The 20,420-nt window shown below is 37.8% G+C and overlaps 1 protein-coding gene across 2 annotated transcripts in view; it reads left to right on the forward strand.

Annotated features, from left to right (window-relative positions):
- Window positions 1–3,776: 3,776 nt before the first annotated feature.
- Window positions 3,777–20,420, forward strand: part of Galnt7 (polypeptide N-acetylgalactosaminyltransferase 7) — a 127,175-nt gene continuing 110,531 nt past the window's right edge. For both annotated transcript variants that reach the window (XM_076852364.1, XM_076852363.1), the window contains exon 1: window positions 3,777–3,953. In XM_076852364.1, the coding sequence (XP_076708479.1) occupies window positions 3,828–3,953 (126 nt within the window). In that variant the 5' untranslated portion in view covers window positions 3,777–3,827. The remainder of the gene's footprint in view (window positions 3,954–20,420) is intronic.

Here is a 20,420-nt window from a genome sequence, read left to right on the forward strand (position 1 = left end):
TGCATATATTTAATTACTAACACTGTTCCTGAGCTTCCAAAATGGATTTCAATGGATCCTGCCTACTAGTATTCACATCTGTTGTAGTTGCCCCAGCCTCTAACATGGTACCAGCTTGTGGGTTTTGAGCTCTAGCCTTCCTCCCTTGAATTGAAATGTCCCACCCACCACCTGTGAGATACCAAGGTCTTTCTGTTTGCCATGTGAATGAACTTGGAAGCCAATTCTCCAGGCCCAGCTGAGCTGAGCTGAGCTGACTGCAATTCTACTGACAGCCTGGCAAGAACCTCATGAGAGAATCTGAGCCAGAAATACCAGATAAAGTACTCCTTGATTCCTGAACCTTGAAAGGGTTAAATAACAAAGGTTTGTTCTTTCAAAGCATTAAACTTTGGTATAATTTGTTGGTAGTAATAGAAAATAAACACCATACAAAATTAAAAACTCTTTACAAACTGTATGCATTTAAATAGTAACTGTTATAAACAATAAGATATTATCTTGATTTAGAAATACGACCACTGGTGATCTCCTTTGAAAAGAGATGATTAAATGGTTTCCAGAATAGGCAGCAGAATATTTAACTAGTAATTTACAGGTCACTGATTCTAATTTAACTGAATTCTTGGCAACCAGACAGAGTTAAAATTGAAATTTGGTTGTAAACAGTAATTGCCCATAGCTGCATGTTCCTATTTCAATAAACCTTAAAAAAAAAAAAAAAAAAAACCTCAAAAGATAAAAAAAAATCTCAACTTAAAGCTATCATTTTCTTCTTAATTCTGAGTATTCTTAGTAGGATATTGACTAAAAGGGAAACAACGGCCTACCAGTTAATGGAGTTGACAGTGTAAAAAGTAATCACAACTCTAAATAAAACCTCTAAACTTTTATTATTCTGGGAAGAACCTTCAGGTAAAGAATAGCCAATGAAGCAGTCCCCACCCTTCTTCTAAGTTTCATTTCCTGTTTTTTATTCATAATCCAATTATTCACTCAGCATTCCATCAAGAAATATTTATTAAACTCTTTTGACACACTAGGCACAGGGATACAATAATTAGACAAATCTCCAGATTCTTGCAAATTTAATCTGGGAGTGGGAAAACAATTCAGGAATTATAACACAGTGATAATCGTTAGTGAGGAAGTAGAAGGTGCTATGGAAGCACCTATCGAGGGACCTATCCCTGTACCTTTGTGGAAGGGGCATGGGAGAGAGTCTAGAAAAGCTTTTTGTAATTGACATCCAAGCTTAATGGTAAGGTGTCACAGGATATTTCAGGGGGTGGGGAGGCTCCTTATACAAAGGCCCAAAGGCAAGTGAGTTACATTGAGAAACTTAGACCTTCAGCCTTACTGTAGCACATAGAAGGAAGGCATGGTGAGAGTCCCAAGTTAGTGCAGGATGGACACAGTTCCTTATAGTGGATTCCTTTGTAGCAGAGTTGACATGGGAAAAAAATTTAAATAAAACAAAACTAACAAATCTGATCCTCTGCATCCAATCTGAGAACATTATATAATAAATACTATTATGTAATATTATAAGATAACCATAATCATTTCTTGGCAAAAATTATGTATGTACTGGCAAGAAGTTTGAGGTGAAAAAACATGTTTTGAATCCCAGCTTAGAAATGACACTAATACTAATCTCACGTTGTGTAAAGGTTACATGAAAAAATAAAACATGAAACCTCTTACCCATACCAGGTGTTCAAAGAATTCACCTCCTTTCTGGTTACTTGCTTCTGAGCCCCCAGCTGGTCTTTGAACTGAAGGCATCATGTCAACAATGACCATATGTGACCTTCTAACCTGGCAGACGCCATCTCCTATGCTCATCCCATTACGCTCTAGAGGCTACTTTCCTCCACAGTGAACATTTCCCTGTGTTAGACAAGCCAGAAGTACCCCCCAAAATATCAATCCCTGCATACAGTAACAGCTGTAGCATTTGTAAAACAAGAATTACACCCATACACTGAGACTTAATCCATTACATTAACTGTATATCTGCTATGTACTTGGCCTCAATTATTCCCTTTGATAATATCATGCAGTATAATCACTATTTGGCAGATAAGAGCCTTAGGTTAAAAAAGGTTAAGAGTGGCTTACCCTGACCTAAGCTTTGAATGTAGCTTCTCATCTTCTTTCTCAACAGACTTGTCAACTCTTCGAAAGCTGCATCCCAGCAAATGTGGTAAAAGCCATTTATTTTAAGGTGTATGTTAGGTTTCTTTTAAACATTGTTAGAATTCGGAGAAACATGGTCTTTTACAACTGTATACAGATTGATTAATTTCTAACTTTGTGGCCTTTTCATTTATATTTCCAGTTCTGTGTGCAAGTGGTGGTGGCAGGATCTCCCTAGAATTCTCTAAAAGAACCATTCAGATGGCTTTAGCGATAAGTACCACTTTCCATTTGTATACTGAGCAGCTATGTTTTTAAGAGTAAAAATTAAGCTTCTGATTTTATTCATAACAAAAGACTGTCTTTTCTGACTGTGAAAATGAGAGCACAAATGCAAGGTTTAATCACCGAGGCAAACTTAATAACCAGGTTTTACTTGTTTTAAACCAAAAAAGCAAAACAACAACAAAAAAAACCTTGCAAATTTGAAGTAATATTATGAAAAAATATACTTTGACCATACTAAAACAAAGGACAAAATTTTAAACATTCTGTTTAACTTTAATTAGGCATTTCAGCGTATGGCACACTGATAATGCAATAACATACACTCCATGACATATAGTGATGGACATCTTTGTTAGAAGATATGGGCACAATATTTCCTCGAGAAGGGGCTTGGTAATTACCAACATCCTTTCAAGGGCGTCAGGTCTCATGGACAGAAAAGGAAACTCCATCAAGAGGCAAAAATCAGGTGTGAAGGAAACAATACGGGGTAAGTATTGTCTTAAAAACAAATTGTTTTCTCTGGGTAGAAATCTAAGTCTAAGATCAAGAATTCATTGCTTATTAGCAGAAGATGCTTGGCTTTCTTCTAATTAGCTCAAGGGCAAGAGTAATACTGGCTTTCCAAGTGAGCTCCTCTAGTTCAGTGATATTTGCACATCTCACCTGAGCCTTTCGGTTACAAATCCACCTCCCCTAGAAGCCGTGTGAAAAAGCAAGATCAATATATATATATGAAAAAAAAATCCTCCCAGCTATAAATCAGCCACGTGGAGCTGATGCTGCGGCAGCTGTAGCTCCGACTTCCTGGTTTGCTTCCTGCAATCAGGGGGGGCTCGGGCAGGTCCGCGGCATCCTGGAGGGCATGGGTGTTAAGGGCAGAGTTATGGTCCATAATTACCATAAAAGTTTGGCAATCTGGAAGCTTTAAGGAGCTGAGCTGTAGGGCAAAGGCTAAGGACCAGACCTGGGGAAAGTGTTAAGTTAGTTACAAAATAAGGAGGGACTGGGAAGGGGGCTCGTGTGCTCGGAGGTGGAGAGAAGGGGACTGCGGATCTGGAAGAGGGCAGGTAGAGAAAAAGGAAACCAAGAGAGCGAGGCACACCGGCCGGTCGGAGCTCTGCGGAGGCCGCCTGCGGGGAGGGGGAGGTGGCGGCGAGCGCGGTCCGAGCCGCGGGCTGCGGGGAGGGGGCGGAGGGAAGCGCCCGGGGGAAGGTATAGCCGAGGGGAGTTCCGGAGCTGGAGCAGGAGAGGGCAGACAGCGGAGAGGGCGGCAGCCGTAGCGTTAGGGGTGGGGGAAAGAGGAGGAGGAGGAGAGCCGGAGGAGGGGGAAGGAGGGAGGGGAGAGCTGTGGCGGCGGCTGCGCCGGGCTGTGTGTCTCTCGCCGCCGGAGGAAGATGAGGCTGAAGATTGGGTTCATCTTACGCAGTTTGCTGGTGGTGGGAAGCTTCCTGGGGCTCGTGGTCCTCTGGTCTTCCCTCTCCTCACGGCCCGACGACCCGAGCCCGCTGAGCAGGATGAGGGTGAGTGACCCGCCCGGCCCCCTCCGGCGGCTGCGACCTGCAACTTGTTTTGTTTGCGCGCGCGTGTGGCGGGAGCGGGGGGCGGCGGGGTCGCGGCGCGGCGTTGGCGCCGCAGCTCCGCAGGTGGTGCTGGCTCAGCGCCGGCCGAAGGGGGCGCCGAGCCCCACGCACCGGGTCCCCTCTGGCCGCAGCCGGCCCGCCCCCTGGCCGCCCCTTCCTCCCGCGCTTCCCCGCCCCGGGCTCAGCCGCCGACACCCGCGCTGCGGCGGCGGCTCGGGGGACGCTCTCCGCGTCCGGACTGCGGGGTGGGATCGGAGGAGAGCTGGGTCCGGGGGACCGCGGCTGCTCGGCGTCCAACTCGCTGGTGCCGCGAATACCGCGGTCGCAGCCGAGGGACGTGGGGTTGGTCCAGGCTGCGGCCTGTGGCGCGTGCAGGCCTGAGGAAGGCGAGATGCCGCCGCCACCACCGCGGTCCGGTGGACCAGGCCCCGCGGTCCAGCCTTCCCTCCCGCCACCGCCCGTCCGGGGGTGCTCGTAGCCCGGTGCTCCCCCAACCTGCCCGCCCGCCGGGGAGTGGGAGGACGACGGCGCCCCGCCTCCGGCTAGTACGGAGAGCGCCGCCTCCACCTCAACTCCGGTGGCCGGGAGTCGGGTGCGATGTGCGGCCGAGGCCTCGCCCCGGACCGGCGTTTCCTCCCGTTTCTCTGGACGAGGGGAGGGGCGTCCTCGCCCGGATCAGCGTCCCCCACCCCTGGCGCCTGGGGAAACCCCTTAGCTGACAGCGCGCTGGTGCTTTCCCGGGGATTGGGAGTCAGTTCCTCTTCCCGGGCTGCAGCTGTGTTTCTCGGGCTGGAAAACTAACTTGTGTCGGCGCCCGGTTCCCCGCGCTGCCTGCCTCCTCCCTGAGCCGGACGCAGAGTGGCGCCCGGGCGCGGAGCTCCCTGCAGCTCCTCTGGGACGCATTTGTCTTTCGCCCAAGGCGCGGGTGTTAGATTTGACACTCCCTGGCTTTTGAGGATTTAGCTAGGAGCCTCGGAACTTTAGTTACCGTGAGCCGCGCCGCTTGGAAGGGACCGCGGTCACTGCTTCTGCACTGACCAAGCAATTGTAGGGGCTAGAGCGTTCTGGTTCCCCAACCTGACTCGCCCCCTCCCTCCCGTGAGCCGTTGCAGGCACCTAGTACCTCGCCCCTGAGACTTGGATACCCACCTCCTCCCGGCCAGTGGTTCAGAGCCACGGACAGGCTGAGGAGCCTTCGGAGTCTTTAGCAAAGTGCCTTTTGCAAAAACGATCAACATTGTATCCATGTGATCTTCTTATTAACTTTCCTTCTGGAAAGTTAGGATGTTGAGTGAAAAGGCTTGTGGAGTCCTTTCAAGAGTAAGAATCTTAGGAGGAGGTTCCCTTATCAGTCCTTGTTTATGTCAGGACTTAATTTGTAAATTTCAGTATTTGGATAGTTTTTACTGCAGAGGAATCTCCTGTTGTACTATCTGGAGTGGATTCCCATCTAAGTCATCTAAATTGATGATAAAAAGTGTCGTTTTCCTTTGCAGTGTATTGGCGGCTCTCATGGAGTGAGTGATGGTGACCTTTTTCTAATTTTGCTGAGGATTTATTGACAAAGGATAACTGAATATTTGCAGTTGTCTGTAAATATTTGAAATCATCACATGGCCTTTTACATAGTGCTAGAAATGTTAGTCTTCGTTTTCTGGAAGAGAAATTGAGGAAAAACTGACAAAATTGCCATGTTTAGAATGTCCTGTAGTTTAGATGATGAGTTTCTTAAAGAGATGGTGAAACATCATTCCCATCTCTTGAGATATTTTATCAGTGCTGATATGTAAGTAAAGTATAGTGCCCCTTTAATTACAGTGAGGTGGTGATATCTTTGTGGTTCAACTTATTTAGTGAAATTTGTCAGTGGACCCAGTGCAATTGTGTAATTTACAAGATTTAAGATTTACCAACATAATTAAAATTAAAATGAATTCTTAGGTATCAGGAAAGCAAACTCTTTATTAACTTTCCAGGCAAATAGTAATCTAAGTGATTTAAGGTATAGCATATAAATCAGAAAAGTGTAAATGAGGGACTATTGCATTTCTTTAATTAAAGCTAATCTAAGAGCTTAAGAAATCCAGTCTTAGAAGATCTTCTTGATTAGGGAAGACTGACCAGGTACTCAGATGCTGATTCCTGAGTTTCTTCTCTCCCTTGCAGTTCATTTACTGTGATTATGATTGCAGACACTTCCAATTCATTTTGAGAACCCTGCTTCTCTTTAATGTTAATCTGGAATTGTTTTGGATCTCTTTAAATGTCCTGAGATTGGCTAGAACATCCAGTTTACCAAATATAGGTTCTGTTTGTGTTCCATCAGGCTTTTTATGCTCCATCCACCCTGTGCAGTTTTTTGTTTTGTATTATTACTATTCCAAACATTAAAGTCTGTTACAACCTGCTCCTTCATTACAGGGAGTATTTCTTTGCTTTAATATTTCCCACCTGTGGAGTCAAGACAAGAGAAACATGTTCTTAGCTCCATCCTTGTACCTGAATCTTTTGTCCTTTCTTTGAGGTGAATGATGTAGAAAAATGACCTTATTATCCCAATCATATTGTGTTTTTGTTTTTCTTTGATTTATTCAAATACTTTTGAGTTTCTACTGTGTACCATGTATGGTGCTGATTGTTAAGGAAACATTCCTTGTCTTTAACCTCAGAGATCTTATAGTCTAATGAGAAGAAAACACATTGATCTAGCCTCGACAATATATAAATAAAAATTGTGCTACATGCTGTGAAGGAAAACCATAGGGGACCAGAAAACAGAGGAGCTGTTTTCTGAAGAAATGAGTTGGAGTTGAAATCCGAAGATTTGAAGAAGAGCAGTTGTTGATCTGGGGATGGAACACTCCTGAAAATAGCAGTATGTACCAGGTCCTGAGGCAGGGGAAGGAAGGAACTGGAAGATGGATGTAGTTGGAACATGGAAGGTGAGGAGATAGGTGTAACGATACCACAAAGGTAAGGATGTATATTGCAGACATGGATTTAGATCCCCTAAGTTCACAGAGCCATTCCTGGATTTTGAAAAGGTACATCTGTGTGTGTACGCGTGCTTTCTTCGCTGTTTTCTTAAGTTATTGGAATAGTCAGATTTTGTGAATGCAGCATTAAGTTGTTACCTAGGGAAGATGATGATAATGATTCTCTGTATATTCAAATGATGCTTTGGCCAAACCATTAGTGACATGTAAATTCAGAGCATACACGATAGGATTCAGCAACTACTGCTTGGCCAAGAGGTTAGGTTTGAAAGGGGTATAGCTTAAATGAGGACTAGTGGCCAAATTCACTACCCTGTCACAGTTTAGTTTCAACTTACCAAAGTAATTTTATCTCAGTGATGATCAGTTGTAACCTGAAAAATTCTTCCTTTGACCATGAGATTTTATCTCAAAGGGAAATGCCATTTATACTGTTAGGGATAGAGCTATCACTTAGCAAAAGTGTAATGTCCTCAGTGGCCACTGTTCTCTCAGTTCTCCAGTCTACATGGCTCAGGATGTTTTTTGTTTTCTTTGCAGTTCTCAACTTTTCACTGTCCAAAATTTCTAGTAATAATAATATTGATGTTGATAATAAATCTATATCACTAAGCCTAAGAAATCTGGACTTATAGACATCCTGAAATTATTGCAGATTTTTGTGTATATGTGCATTTTCTGGATTGAGAATTAGAATCTTCCCTACTTCCCCGATGGTCCTATAAGCCAAACAAGGCCTCAGACCACTGACTATGAGCCCTTTGGAGGCAAAGTTCATGTTTCCTGCTCATAGGGTATATCTTCCCTTCTGTTCTTGGTGTTGAATTTGTGGAAGGTACATATTAAATTTTTGGTCAAAAACATAAGGTACATCTATTTATGTATTCCCTATATGTCTAGACACTGAAAATGTTTGGTGGATTTCCTAGGAATTGCTTTTTATTTGTTGGTTTTTCTGAAAGAGTCTCCCATACAGGGGTCTAAGTAAGGTCAGCCTGCTCCCTGTCCCCTTATTTCCCCCTCAGTCATGTCCCCTGGAGAACATTGAAAATATCTAGAGTTAAAGTCCCTATTTGCATATGTTCATGTTTTACTGGGGATAAATTTTCTGTTCCTTAATCCAGTAGCAATATAAAAGGTGTCACATGAATATGTTTCATTAACAGCCATACCAATAAGTAGAAAGGTTTAAAATATCCATTTGGGAAGTGCACAGTTATTAGTGAAAAGAGAATGAGAACTGTTGTAAAACAGTTGAATTTGGATCACTATTTTGTGACTTAGGTTAGTTGTGTAGAAGGGGAAATAAGACGAAGGATACAATTTGGGTTTCTGTATAAGCTGCATTAGGCCAGTCAGTTATAAATTGGAGAAAGTGAAAGGTAAGCTTCAGGAATGGAAAGCAAAATTCTGAGTTTGCACCATTTGTAACCAGAACATATACACATTCTAACTTCCGAGTTATTTAAAAAAAAAAAAAAAAGATGGGGGGATTTGGGTAGCAAGATTTGAAAAGCTATTGAATATAGGAAAACCGTTGCAATTATTCAACTTCAAACTAGATAATTGTGTTTGTTCATATGTACACTGTGGATTTCTACATTCCTGAAGATTGAATGTACAATCTGCCATGTGAAAAGTCGTTAAGTCAAGAATTTAAAATTTCTAGAATTCAATGAAAAAGGCTGTGAAAGGAAGGATTTATAGTTTTATATAAGATGGAAAGGGGGAAGGGTGAGAAGGTGAAATATATATTAATGTGGACAATTTTTGTAAGTATTAGGAGATATATTGATATTTAAATATGATACATTGATATTTAAATAATATGATACTCAACAAATATTGTGTGTGTGTATGTATGGAGAGAGGGTTTTTTTTTTTTTTTTTTCTGTGTGTGTGTGTGTGTGTGTGTGTGTGTGTGTGTGTGACTGAACCTAGGTCCTCATATATGCTTGGCAAGTGCTCTCCCACTGAGCTAGATCCCAGGCCCTAAAATATAAGTTTCATTGCTCTAGGCATGGGAGATTGTGTATTGTGGAGGAGGTGGAAAGTTTTGACTTAATAAAGATGTTATTCAAGTCTTGACCTAATAGCCACAGTAGGTGTCCATAATAGCAATTTGTGTGTGTGTGGTGGGGGGGTGTGTGGTAATGAACGCATGAAAGCAACAGAGGCTTTTTCCCATTCCCCTACCTTGAAACTTCTATTCACTCAAAATAATGTGTTGAGATCTTTTTTACTGTGAGGCACTGGGCTGGGTCCTGGAGATGCAAAAAAATCAAGGACTTAGGCTCAGATTCCTTAAGAGAGATAAACTGTGGGAATGTTAGTCATAAAAAGAAGCTTCTTACAGAGCTGTAGGAGGTGGATGTTGAGAGGGAGAACAAAAAAAGAGCATAGAATTTAGCTATACCAGGAATGTCAGTGGGATTTAGCCAGGTAGAATTACAAGGAAAAACATTCTAAACAAAAGGAATATAGTGAAACCAGAAAGAAGTCCAGTTTTACTGATGAAAAATGGTGGAATAATTTTTTTTTTTATTTGGGTGAATGTACCTCAGTGAAAATCGGCATTCTGTACAATTGAGATGCACCAATAAAAAAAGATTGGAAAGTTAAATTTGGGCTGTGTTTGAAAGGAATTAAATGGTAGGCTAATGAACTGAGTTATGGTTTCATTAATTTAGCAGTATCTTTCTAGAGGCTTTTGAAGTAGGGTTGAGGAATTGGTAGCATTCATTTACTTATCATCTCTTTTTTTTTTTTTTTTAAGAGAGAGGTGAGAGAGAGAGAGAGAGAATTTTTAATATTTATTTTTTAGTTTTTGGCAGACACAACATCTTTGTCTGTATGCGGTGCTGAGGATCGAACCCTGGCCGCACGCACGCCAGGCTTACGCTCTACCGCCCGAGCCACATCCCCAGCCCACTTATCAACTCTTAATCATTCACTTAACAAATATTTCAGATATATGTCGAATGTCCACTGAGTGGACATTGCTCTTGGTATTGGAGATGCTCTAAGGTAGTAAATAATAACAACAACAATTGCTTACATATATTGGATGCTTACTTTGGACCAGGTAAATATTCTACATGCATTATGTTGTTTAATTGTAACAAATGCCTTCTAATGCAAATCTGTATAATCCTTACTTTATAGATGAGGTGGCATAGGTAGGGAGAAGTAAAATCTTTGTCTGAGGTCAAAGAAAGCAGTAGAGCCAGGGTTCAATTTCAAGTGTTCTAACTTTACATCTGTGTTCTCTGACTCTGTATTATGGATTTAAACAACATGGACAAGTTCATATGGAGTACATATGTGAAGACAATAGCAGGATAATTTCAGATAAACACTGTGAAGACAATTCAAGGGAATATGAAGGAAATGGGGGCAGAGAAGATCACTCAGTGGAAGGAAGATTACAACTGAGCTTAAGCCTAAAGAATGAGTATATAAATATATAAATCTAAGGGAAGAGCATTCCAGGCAGAGGAAACAGAAATGCAGAATCCTTGAGGATGGAACGAGGCTGGAGTGTTTGAGAAATAGAAGGAAGGCCAGTATAGCTGGAGGAATGTAGTCAGGACTCAGATGATGGGAAGTGTAAGGCCTGTAGTGTGTTATTAGGGTTGTTATTTATTTTAGTTTACACTCATTGTCCTTTAGCCATTACAATCCTTTCTCTCAACAGTGGATGGGTTGCATGGTAAATTATATGGTCATTTTACTTACTCTGTTTGGTCCTAGATAAACAAAATGAGTAATAAACTTTTTGGCACCTGGTTTATGGGCCAGACATGCAAATACACAATTTCAGTGGATAAGCCAAGACTGTGTAAGCTAAATCCATTGGGACCCATGAAATCACAAAAGAAAGCTATCATCTAGTTTTATGGGGCAGGGTGCCATTAGAAAGCTTGTCTTAGAAAAGGACATGCTGAAGATGTGAGGACAGAGGAGCAGCATGCCATATTGCTATGTCATGAAACATTATGGCCAGTCCTGGGGACTATATGACTGGTAGATTGAGTAGGGGAGGGGAAGAAGAGAAGACCCTAAAAAGAAAAATAGAATCTGAGCCATAAAAGACTTTGAATGGTATGACTGGTCAGAGCTGGACTATAAAGAAAACTCTGGAAATAAGTGCAGGCTAGATTTCTGTGTGGAGATAATTATCCCTGTAATATAATGAAGTCTATACTAGTAGAAGGACCCAGAAACTGAATACAGGGAGAAAAAGATAGAATTGCCCAGATTAGCAGTTAGGAAGAGGATTCCTGAGAGGAAAGGAGAAAAGAATGGTAGGAATGCTTTTAGAAGGAACACAGCTGAATATTATTACCCTGTAGGCATATAGGAAAGGGCCATCACCCATTCAAATACTGCAATATTAAGAAGGAGCCAGTTAAGATATGATGCAGCAAGTGACTGGAAATGTTATCTTCTGCTGAACTAACCAGTAGTACTTTGACCTGGAGAGGGAGCATTGTTAGTGGAATTCAGTAAATATTATGACCCAGAGAAACAGGCTTAGATGAGAAAGAAGTTCAGGTTATGAACAATCATCTTCACTATGGAAAGAATACAAATAGAGAAAAAGTTTTATTAGAGAATTGTAACAATCAAGGCAGAACTTAACCCATTTTGGCTTATATCTTTTACCGTAATTTGATGGGCTGTCCGCTTCCTGCTACCCAATTGTATGTGTGTGTGTGTGTGTGTGTACAAATTACCTAATATTCTTGGGAATATTGCATAAATAATGTAATTTTTATACATTAATTTGATGTGTTTTAAAGAAAAAAAACAGGATAGCAAATTTGTATGCTCAGCATTTAAGCAGTAAATTTTTAAAAATGAAGGATACCGTTTAATTCTAGTTCAGCCCTGTGATCTTGAAAGCAAGACTGAAGCAACTTGAACTGCAACTACTCAGGGCTTAAATCGTTTTGGAGAAAGAAGAACTAAATTTCAGATACTTCATTTGAGAAGAATCTGAATGTTTCAAAATGAGAAATGTTCCCAGTTCTGCTTCATTATAAATTCCCTTCTAAGCTCCCTAGCCTTCATAGCATTTTTAAATGTTGCTCCTGAGAAGCATTTAAACATGCCAACAGGGAGACCTGATTCAGTTCACTGAATATAAGAACTGGTACACTGAAACTTGAGGAAAAAATTAACTTGCATTATCTAATTAAGTTTATAGGATTGCAGCAGAGCAGCCTGGTTTCTCAAATCTAGAAGGTACAATTAACGGCAGTATTATATCAATATCAACTAGTCTGCTAATAGGCTTCTAAGCAAAGCAATTGGAATTTGTTATTACCAAGAATATTTTAAACTGGATGAATTAAAATTAAATTACATACTATCGGGAACCATTCTGTATGAGGATAGAATAGATGACCTAATCATTTTTTAATCTTTAATTTTTTATCCATTCCCTGAGTTGAGAAATATGTTTGGGCCTCAAGGGAAATGGTACTCCTTCAATAGCAAATTTAATGTGCTTAATGATTATCTGGCTTGGGTGTAATTTTAGCATATCTTGTTCTTTTATGAAATTATTTTATAATATACCTTAGTGCTTACCGTATTGAGTTACTGTGAAAACTGTATATTCCTTGGTAATGTGTATTACAACTTGGTATTAACTAAGTAGGCATTAACTGAGAAACTGTCAAATCTTTTTTTGGTCATTCATATGAGAAGATAGATGTGTAACATTTCTGTTTATTAAACTATATTCTCCTTTGACTTTGGATTTTCCTTTTAATAAAAACCTAAACCAAAACAAACAAGAAACCCAACCCATCTATGAAAAGATATTCTTTTTATTGTGAGCAAGGTTTGCAAGTAGCTTTTACAACTGATACCTACCCCCTTTTCCAGCTGGAATGCTTGATTTAAAAGTAAATGTATGAAGACACAAAGTGGTGTGAATATACTATGTATACAACCAAAGATATGAAAACTTGTGCTCTGTATATTTAAAAGAATTGTAATGCATTCTGCTGTCATATAAATAAAAAAATGTACATAAAAAATGAGAAGCACTGTAAAATAAAACTACTTAACACTAAAAACAAACAAACAAACAAAACCTATTAACTCTGCTTATTAACCAGTCTCAGATTCTTAATGTAATATGGAAGTCACTTTCGAACAGTTTATAGAATTTTAAGGATAAACCCTTAAGAGAAGTGATGTCATAACATGAGAGTAATACCTTCATAATTTTGTGACATTTTAAAAAATATATGCCTTAGAAAGGCTAAATTGAAAAAAAGGACAGTAAGGTACAGCTGGACATTGAGAAAATAAAGTTTTGTTTGGAGTCCTCTGGAAGTTCTTTATTTATCAAGACTTACAATTGCACATCTGTTGAAGTAAATTGTTCACATACATTTTTAGTAACATCTATTGTTGCAAAAAATAATATGACCTCATAATCCTTGCATGAGCTATCAGTATAATTAAGTAAATCATGCAGTTGTCATGTTGCCATAATATATCACAGGTAACTGGGTAAAGATGTTCAAGTACAGGATATGGGAAGAGAAGAACATGGCAAGGAGATTCTAATTCTGGATAGATGTATAGTTTATAGTCAGTTGTGGAAATATCTTAAAAATGATTCTGTGAACAATCTAGTGAGGTCAAATCAATTAAGGGATTTTATTTGCTTGATTGTTAATGCTACTATGAAAAATACATATTTGTGAGGGAAATTATTTACCTAGAAAAACTTACCTAGCAATATGTTATACTATACTAGAGTTCTTTGTTAATAGCAGCCCATGTACCTATAAAAGAAGAATGCTTTGTATAGCAATTTCAAAACCTGGCATAGGCATGTCCTAAAACATTTGTCTTATTAGGCATAGGTTTTAAGTATACGTATTTAGGATGACTTAAATACCCCCACCCCTGACAGATTTTTCTCCTTCAAAATTTAGTATTTTTCCATGCAGTTCTTATTAGATAATTTGATCATCATATGTCTTAACTAATCCATTTAATCTTTGATGTGGCAAGATGTGTTGTGAAAGTGTTAGTGTTTATTTCCTTTACAATCTGTTTGCAAGGTTTTGCATCTTTTGAAAGAAAGCTTTTTAAACCTCCTGTTTAAAAGTCTACTAATTCTTACCAGGATGATTTAAGATAAATAAAAAATCCATCAGACTTTTGGCAAATATGTTCTCAAATAATGACAGAATAAATGACTACAAAGAGCTTTTTAGAGTAATAAAATAGAAATGACTAAAATCTTACTAATTTATACATGCAGATTTTCTCTTATAGTAGATGTTTAGTTTTTTAAACTAAAAGATTGATGTCAACATTGAAAATCGTAATCACTTGAAATAGATAATTGTATTTTAACATATAAGCAAAGGAGTGCTAGAATAAGGAAATATAGGTGTGCAGTTTCATTAACTATTGCTTCCTGTGATGGCCTCAGGAAGTTCTAAGTCTAATATCAGTCACGGGAGATTGGAAAAGAATGTTTTTCCTGTGGTGGGCAATTAAAATAAAGTTGCTTACAGATTAGAGAGATCATAGTGGTAAAGAAAAAAAAATGCTTTAGCAAATAATTTTCTAAAATTTTTGTATTCTGACAGTATGTTAAAAGAGGATGATTTCTAAATACCTCAATATTTTAGAGAAATACATTCTTTTGGTATGAATTAAAATAATTTACTCTTTTTCTTATAGTTAACATTTAGACATTAAATCATGGCACATATAACAAACGCTTTTATCTTAAAATAAATGTAGGGTACTTGAAAGCGCAGTAAAATTTTGAAGAGTGATATCAATCTGCAAATCTTAATTGAGCCAAAAATGCCATACCTCTTCCCTAGTCCTGCTGTCTTCATAGCTTGAGAATTGCTAGCATCATCTGAAGTATTGGTCAAAATCCATATGTACTACAAGATTATTCTCAGATTATTTATTCCCAGATTCCTATATGAAAATGGGAAGATGTGTTAATGAATGTAGCTTCACTTTATTTTCTATTAATTACTGCCACAGACTAATGCCAACTACTCTTGTTTGAGCAGCCTGTACCAGTTCAAGAAAATAGCAGCCAGAGTCTAATGAATAGTTTCATCTGGTACAGTTATGTTTCATAAGAGACAGTTACTATTCTTGACCTCTGCTCAATTACCCAGTAACACTAAGCAAAATGTAAATGTTAAAATCTTTGTTATACTTTGGCAATAATCCTGTCAGATAAAGTGAATGGCTTGAAACATTTATTCCGATTTGTGTCTACTTATTTAGCTTAAATAACAGGTACTTTGTTTAAAAGTAAACATGTCTTATGTAATGATTTATGGCTTATAAAGGCTGTTAAAATGCAGGAAGAGTAAAAGGAAGTTATTATAAGTAACAATTAAGGAATAAATGCTTTTTAAATATAGAAAATCAGAACTTAAGGTATTCACAAAGATAATAATACATATTTACATATTTATTCAGTGTCTTTTTTTGATTTTTTGATTACTAATGAAGTAAGATATCTTTTCTACTGTTCCTTCAATTCTTTGTGGAAATAACTTCAATCTATTTAGTCATTTCTTTTTTCTTTTCCTCCTTTGGGACAGAGGATTTCTTTTCCTGATTATGAGGCTTGGAATTTGTTGAACTGGTGGTAGGTTAGTTTCTTTGGGTCCCGCTGGGTACTAATTGTAAGAATGATTCCTTTAGTGTCAAATGTCAGCAATAGATTTTTCTATCTATATTTTCAATAAAATATATCTACCATTTGGATACACAGCATGTTGCCTCAAAGTGAGTAGCCTAGTGGGTTGCTTAAAATTCTCACACTAGAGAAGTTGCATTTTCTGAATATATCCGATTGCATTTGTCTTTTTTTACCCAATTGTTTTTAATTAAAGATTATAAACTGGATAACTCTCATGATGAGACAGTACTGATGAGAAAATGAAATTTCATTTCTAAAATTATAGAGATAATGAACCTTTAAAAAAGTTTTTTTGCTGTCTGGTCTGTATATACCTCCTTGCTTCTCTCATGTCTCACTAAAAAGGAAAAAAAAAAAACCTGCCTTGAACAGGCTGTTTCATCCTGTGAAATGCCACAGATCTTGACAGAGAAGAATGATGAAAGCTAAAGACCCCAGTGATTGACTAATAATGGGGGTAAGGTTAGGGATTTACTTGCAGGAGACTTCTTTCTGTCAATGGACTGCAGATTTTCCTGGGTTGACAGGGGCTTTATTTAAGACTGTCATATATATCAAGTGGTGAAAATCAAATCAAATTTAAATTACTAAGCAGACCATGCTCCTGATAATATTCCCCCCACCAAAAAAAAAATTAGAATGGTTGTATTTTGAAATATTAGTATTCCGAAAGTTGATCATGTAAGTTTTAATGAACTTCTCTCTATCCCACTACCTTGTCAGTGAACTATAAGCATTGGTTCATTTGTCATAATTTTACCTGCTGACTACTACTACTACTACTACTACTACTTTTTTTTCTTTTAACTTTACCACTGAAATACATCCCAGTCCTTTTAATGTTTTTATTTTTTATTTTGAGACAGGCTCTCACTAAGTTGCTTAGGACCTCATTAAATTCCTGAACTAGTTAAACTTGTGATCCTCCTGCCTCAGCCTCCCAAGTCATTGGGATTATAGGCATGCACTACCATACCCAACCATGATAACCATTTTTAAATGGTAAGAAAGGTCAGAAAATAGTGCCTTATTAAATCAAGTGCCTTATTTGTTTCTAGTACTTTTAACTTAGGTATATATTTCATGCACTTATTTCTAAAATACATGAATTAGTACTGATTCATAATTGTCTTTAGGATATAACATGTGTATATTTAAAAACACATCAGTAATAGATGACTGACACCAAATGTGTTAAAAAAAAACTATCATGTTTTAACTAGTTTTTGGTGAAGCAAAATACATGAGAAATTTGCTGTGTTTCAGTTTGCTTATTATCAGTAGAAATCACTGTTGTCATCGCCAGGAAGTTAGGTTTGTTGAATTCTCTTTACTGTTTTGTGAAAGCATATAGCACTATACAGTACTCCTTAAATATGTGTAAAGAGTGAATGATGCATTAAGTGGCACCTGAAATCTTGAAAGATCAATGTTTTTTAGAGGTTTAACCTAATAGGAATGAAGATCAATGTCTCAAGAAAAAAGTGCAAAAATTCATTTTGGGATATGGAAGCTAATTGAGGATTTTCATTTCTATGGTTACTTCATTGAGAAAAATTCCTGATCTTATAAGACTATAGTTACTATATATGATTTTTAAAATACTCTTAAATGCTTCCTGTCTCAGTCAGAACAATGAATTAAAATGTATTGGATATTCAGCAAAAGGGACCTACAGCTCAAGAATACTAAATTTGGAATTTTGTAGTATAAGCTGGTTACCAGGAAATAGTGGAGGTTAAATCTGTGCTGCTGGGAAAGTTTTTTATTTCCTTGTGTAAACCTTGGAGCCTACCAATTTCTTGGTTTTGCCAGTATGTAGACTATAGTAGTTTATCTTAAGGGAATTGTGTATTCCTCAAATAAGAGATAAAAACTTTGTTTTGGGTCAAGAGATTGAGTGATCTCATGATTTGGGAATAATGTGATATTTTAGTGATTTTCTTTTTTTCCCCAATATTTATTTTATTGAGGGTTTTCAACATATGAATTCACTTTCTTTACACAGGCTTATGATGTGCTTCTTTGATTTACATACACTTCAACCAGATTTTAATGATTTTCTTGTCACTGCCTCACTCTGACAGTGAAAAATTCATATTTTGAAAAACCCAAATATGCCCATAATTAATTCTAATGATTTCTAGGGAAGTTACATTCAACTTGATTTTAGTAACACTAGCGCTTGGGGTAAGGCAGGACAAATGAGCACCCAGGTATAGGAAGAAAAGAAGTGTGTGCCACCCAAAAGCAGGAGGTGTCTTGGTATATAAAGTCATGGTGTAGGCCACTCATTTGTATTGGGGTTAGGGATTAAGAAGGATTTGATAGGGTGCAGTGAGATGAACTACATACATGTGTTTTTTTTTCTTTTTTAAAACAATTAGGTCAATAACCATGAATATTAATCCCCATGAATACTAAATATCCTGGAGAAATTATATGCATATTTAGTTTCTCTTACTGTAAAATCTGTTGCTACCCAAGGACAAATTGGCAGTTGATGGATTAAAAAATAGAAGCTGACAATCATATAATTAAAGTACACATGGACTCTGACATGAGTTAAAATCCTGGTGCAATCACTGTTACTAGTTTTATGAGCCTGGCCTAGCAATTTACCTTCTCTTCAGTTTCCTTTCCACCCTTACCTGCCTAGAAGACATAAAATCTCCATAGCAATGTTTTTTTTTATTCTTCCATTAGTTACAGTTACCAGAGCTGCTAACTACAGGATTTAACTTGCAGTTTTATACTTGCTCTTCTCCCTTTCTTCTTTTTCTTTCTTCTTGAATAAGCATAATAATTTGTACATAGTTTCAAGAACACTTAAAAGAAAGAAAGTAATTCAGTTAATGAAAGTTTACTCTTAGATTTAAGGCTTCTGTCTTAAAAGTTGTATCCTTCACTAAACCAGTGTTCTAAAATGGGGAAAGAAGAAAACACTACATTTTATTTGTTTTAAAATAACTTCTTTCAGAATATAAATTATGATTATTGTAGAAAGTATAAAAAAGTGAAAGCAAGTGTGAAACTAAAACTCACCTATAATCCATTCTATCCAGAGATAATTATCATTAACTATTCAGTATATTCCTGGCCCAATGTAGACATAGATCACAGCATATATGCTGCTTTGTGGATTGCCTCTTCTATTTCCTAGTAGAACTATTTTTAGGGTATATACTTTTGTAAAGTAATCTCTTTTAATGTCTGATCATTTTTGCATGGAGATGGTTTAATGAAAGCGGACGTTAGTTAAAAAAAGAAGAAACTCTTTTTATAAATTATTTTTAAAATTTTTTTTAAAGAGAGAGAGAGAATTTTAATTTTAATAATTATTTTTTAGTTATCAGCGGACACAGTGTCTTTGTTTGTATGTGGTGCTGAGGATCGAACCGGGGCTGCACGCATGCCAGGCAAGCGCGCTACCGCTTGAGCCACATCCCCAGCCCAAAAGAAGAAACTCTGTGCTCTTGTAATGAACAATGAATTTGCAAAATTATTTTTAATCTTCCCCGTTAAAAAACTTAGGCGTGATTCTGATTTTTATAAGATGGTTCATTATATTGCTAAAACTTCAGGTGCTTTCGGACTGAACCTACAATGAATTTAAGAAAAACAGAAGCCATGTGAGGGACAGACAATAAAACTGGAAGAGCAACTATTTTGTGGAAGTTTCTGATTTTACACTCTATCCCTTATTTTTCAACCCATCATAGTCTACAACTTAATTTTGAGTTGTGGTCCCTTAATATTCTAAAACTTTTAAACTTTTGCTTAGTGAATCAGTATTAAGAAATCTAAGTCATTGACCTGTGATTAATTTATGAGGTTGAGTAAATACTTGTTCTATTAATCTGTTTGTTAGTCTTATTCCTATTGTGTCTGTGTTGTGAAGAATAATTTTTTTGTTCTATTAATTCACTTTCACTACTTCAGTATTTTCTTAAACCTTTTCCTCCAGATTAGGAATATTTGAAAATGATGTTCTTTCTTTTAGTCTTTGTGTAGTTGGGCTATACTTATTTCCCTGGGCAGTGATAAGGCTCTTTTTTTCTCTGTTTTCAAATCATATTTTAAATCCATACATTTACACACACTTTATTTACTTTTTTATATTTATATATTGTGGTACAATGGATCAGTACAATCATTTTCCACTTGTTGGGGATATAAATTCTAGTCTGAAAAGTGAGCATTAAATACAAATAATTTAACTTTGATTGAACTCTTACAATATCCTGGGCTAGGCATATTTACATTCTCAATTTTGTATTCTGACTTTTTATAGATGAGGAAATTCATGGTGTAGGGAAGGGAAATGCCAAGCCTGAGGTCATGTAGGTAATGGAACCAAGTTCACACCCAGGCCCATCCTCTCAGGCAGGTTTCAGTACCTCCAAGTTGCACTTCCTGAACTATGTCCTGTGAACCAACATGTATTACTTTTAAAGAAGGTTCTTGAGCTAATAAGTTTGAGAAATATAGTGTATTATATCACTCTTTCAGAGATTCAGTGTACTTTCATGTTAGAAGCTGTAGAGTCTTACAGAAAAGAAAGTTTTTAGCATGTTTGCTCATCTTTCACAAGCTGATCTGGTCAATCTACCTTTTAAAGAATATCGTTGTTGTTAAAGAACTTACTTTAGTGTCCTCAGAGAACATTTAAGTAATACCTGGATCAGT

Source organism: Callospermophilus lateralis, chromosome 4 (genome assembly GCF_048772815.1).
Source record: "Callospermophilus lateralis isolate mCalLat2 chromosome 4, mCalLat2.hap1, whole genome shotgun sequence".
Lineage (NCBI taxonomy): Eukaryota > Metazoa > Chordata > Mammalia > Rodentia > Sciuridae > Callospermophilus > Callospermophilus lateralis.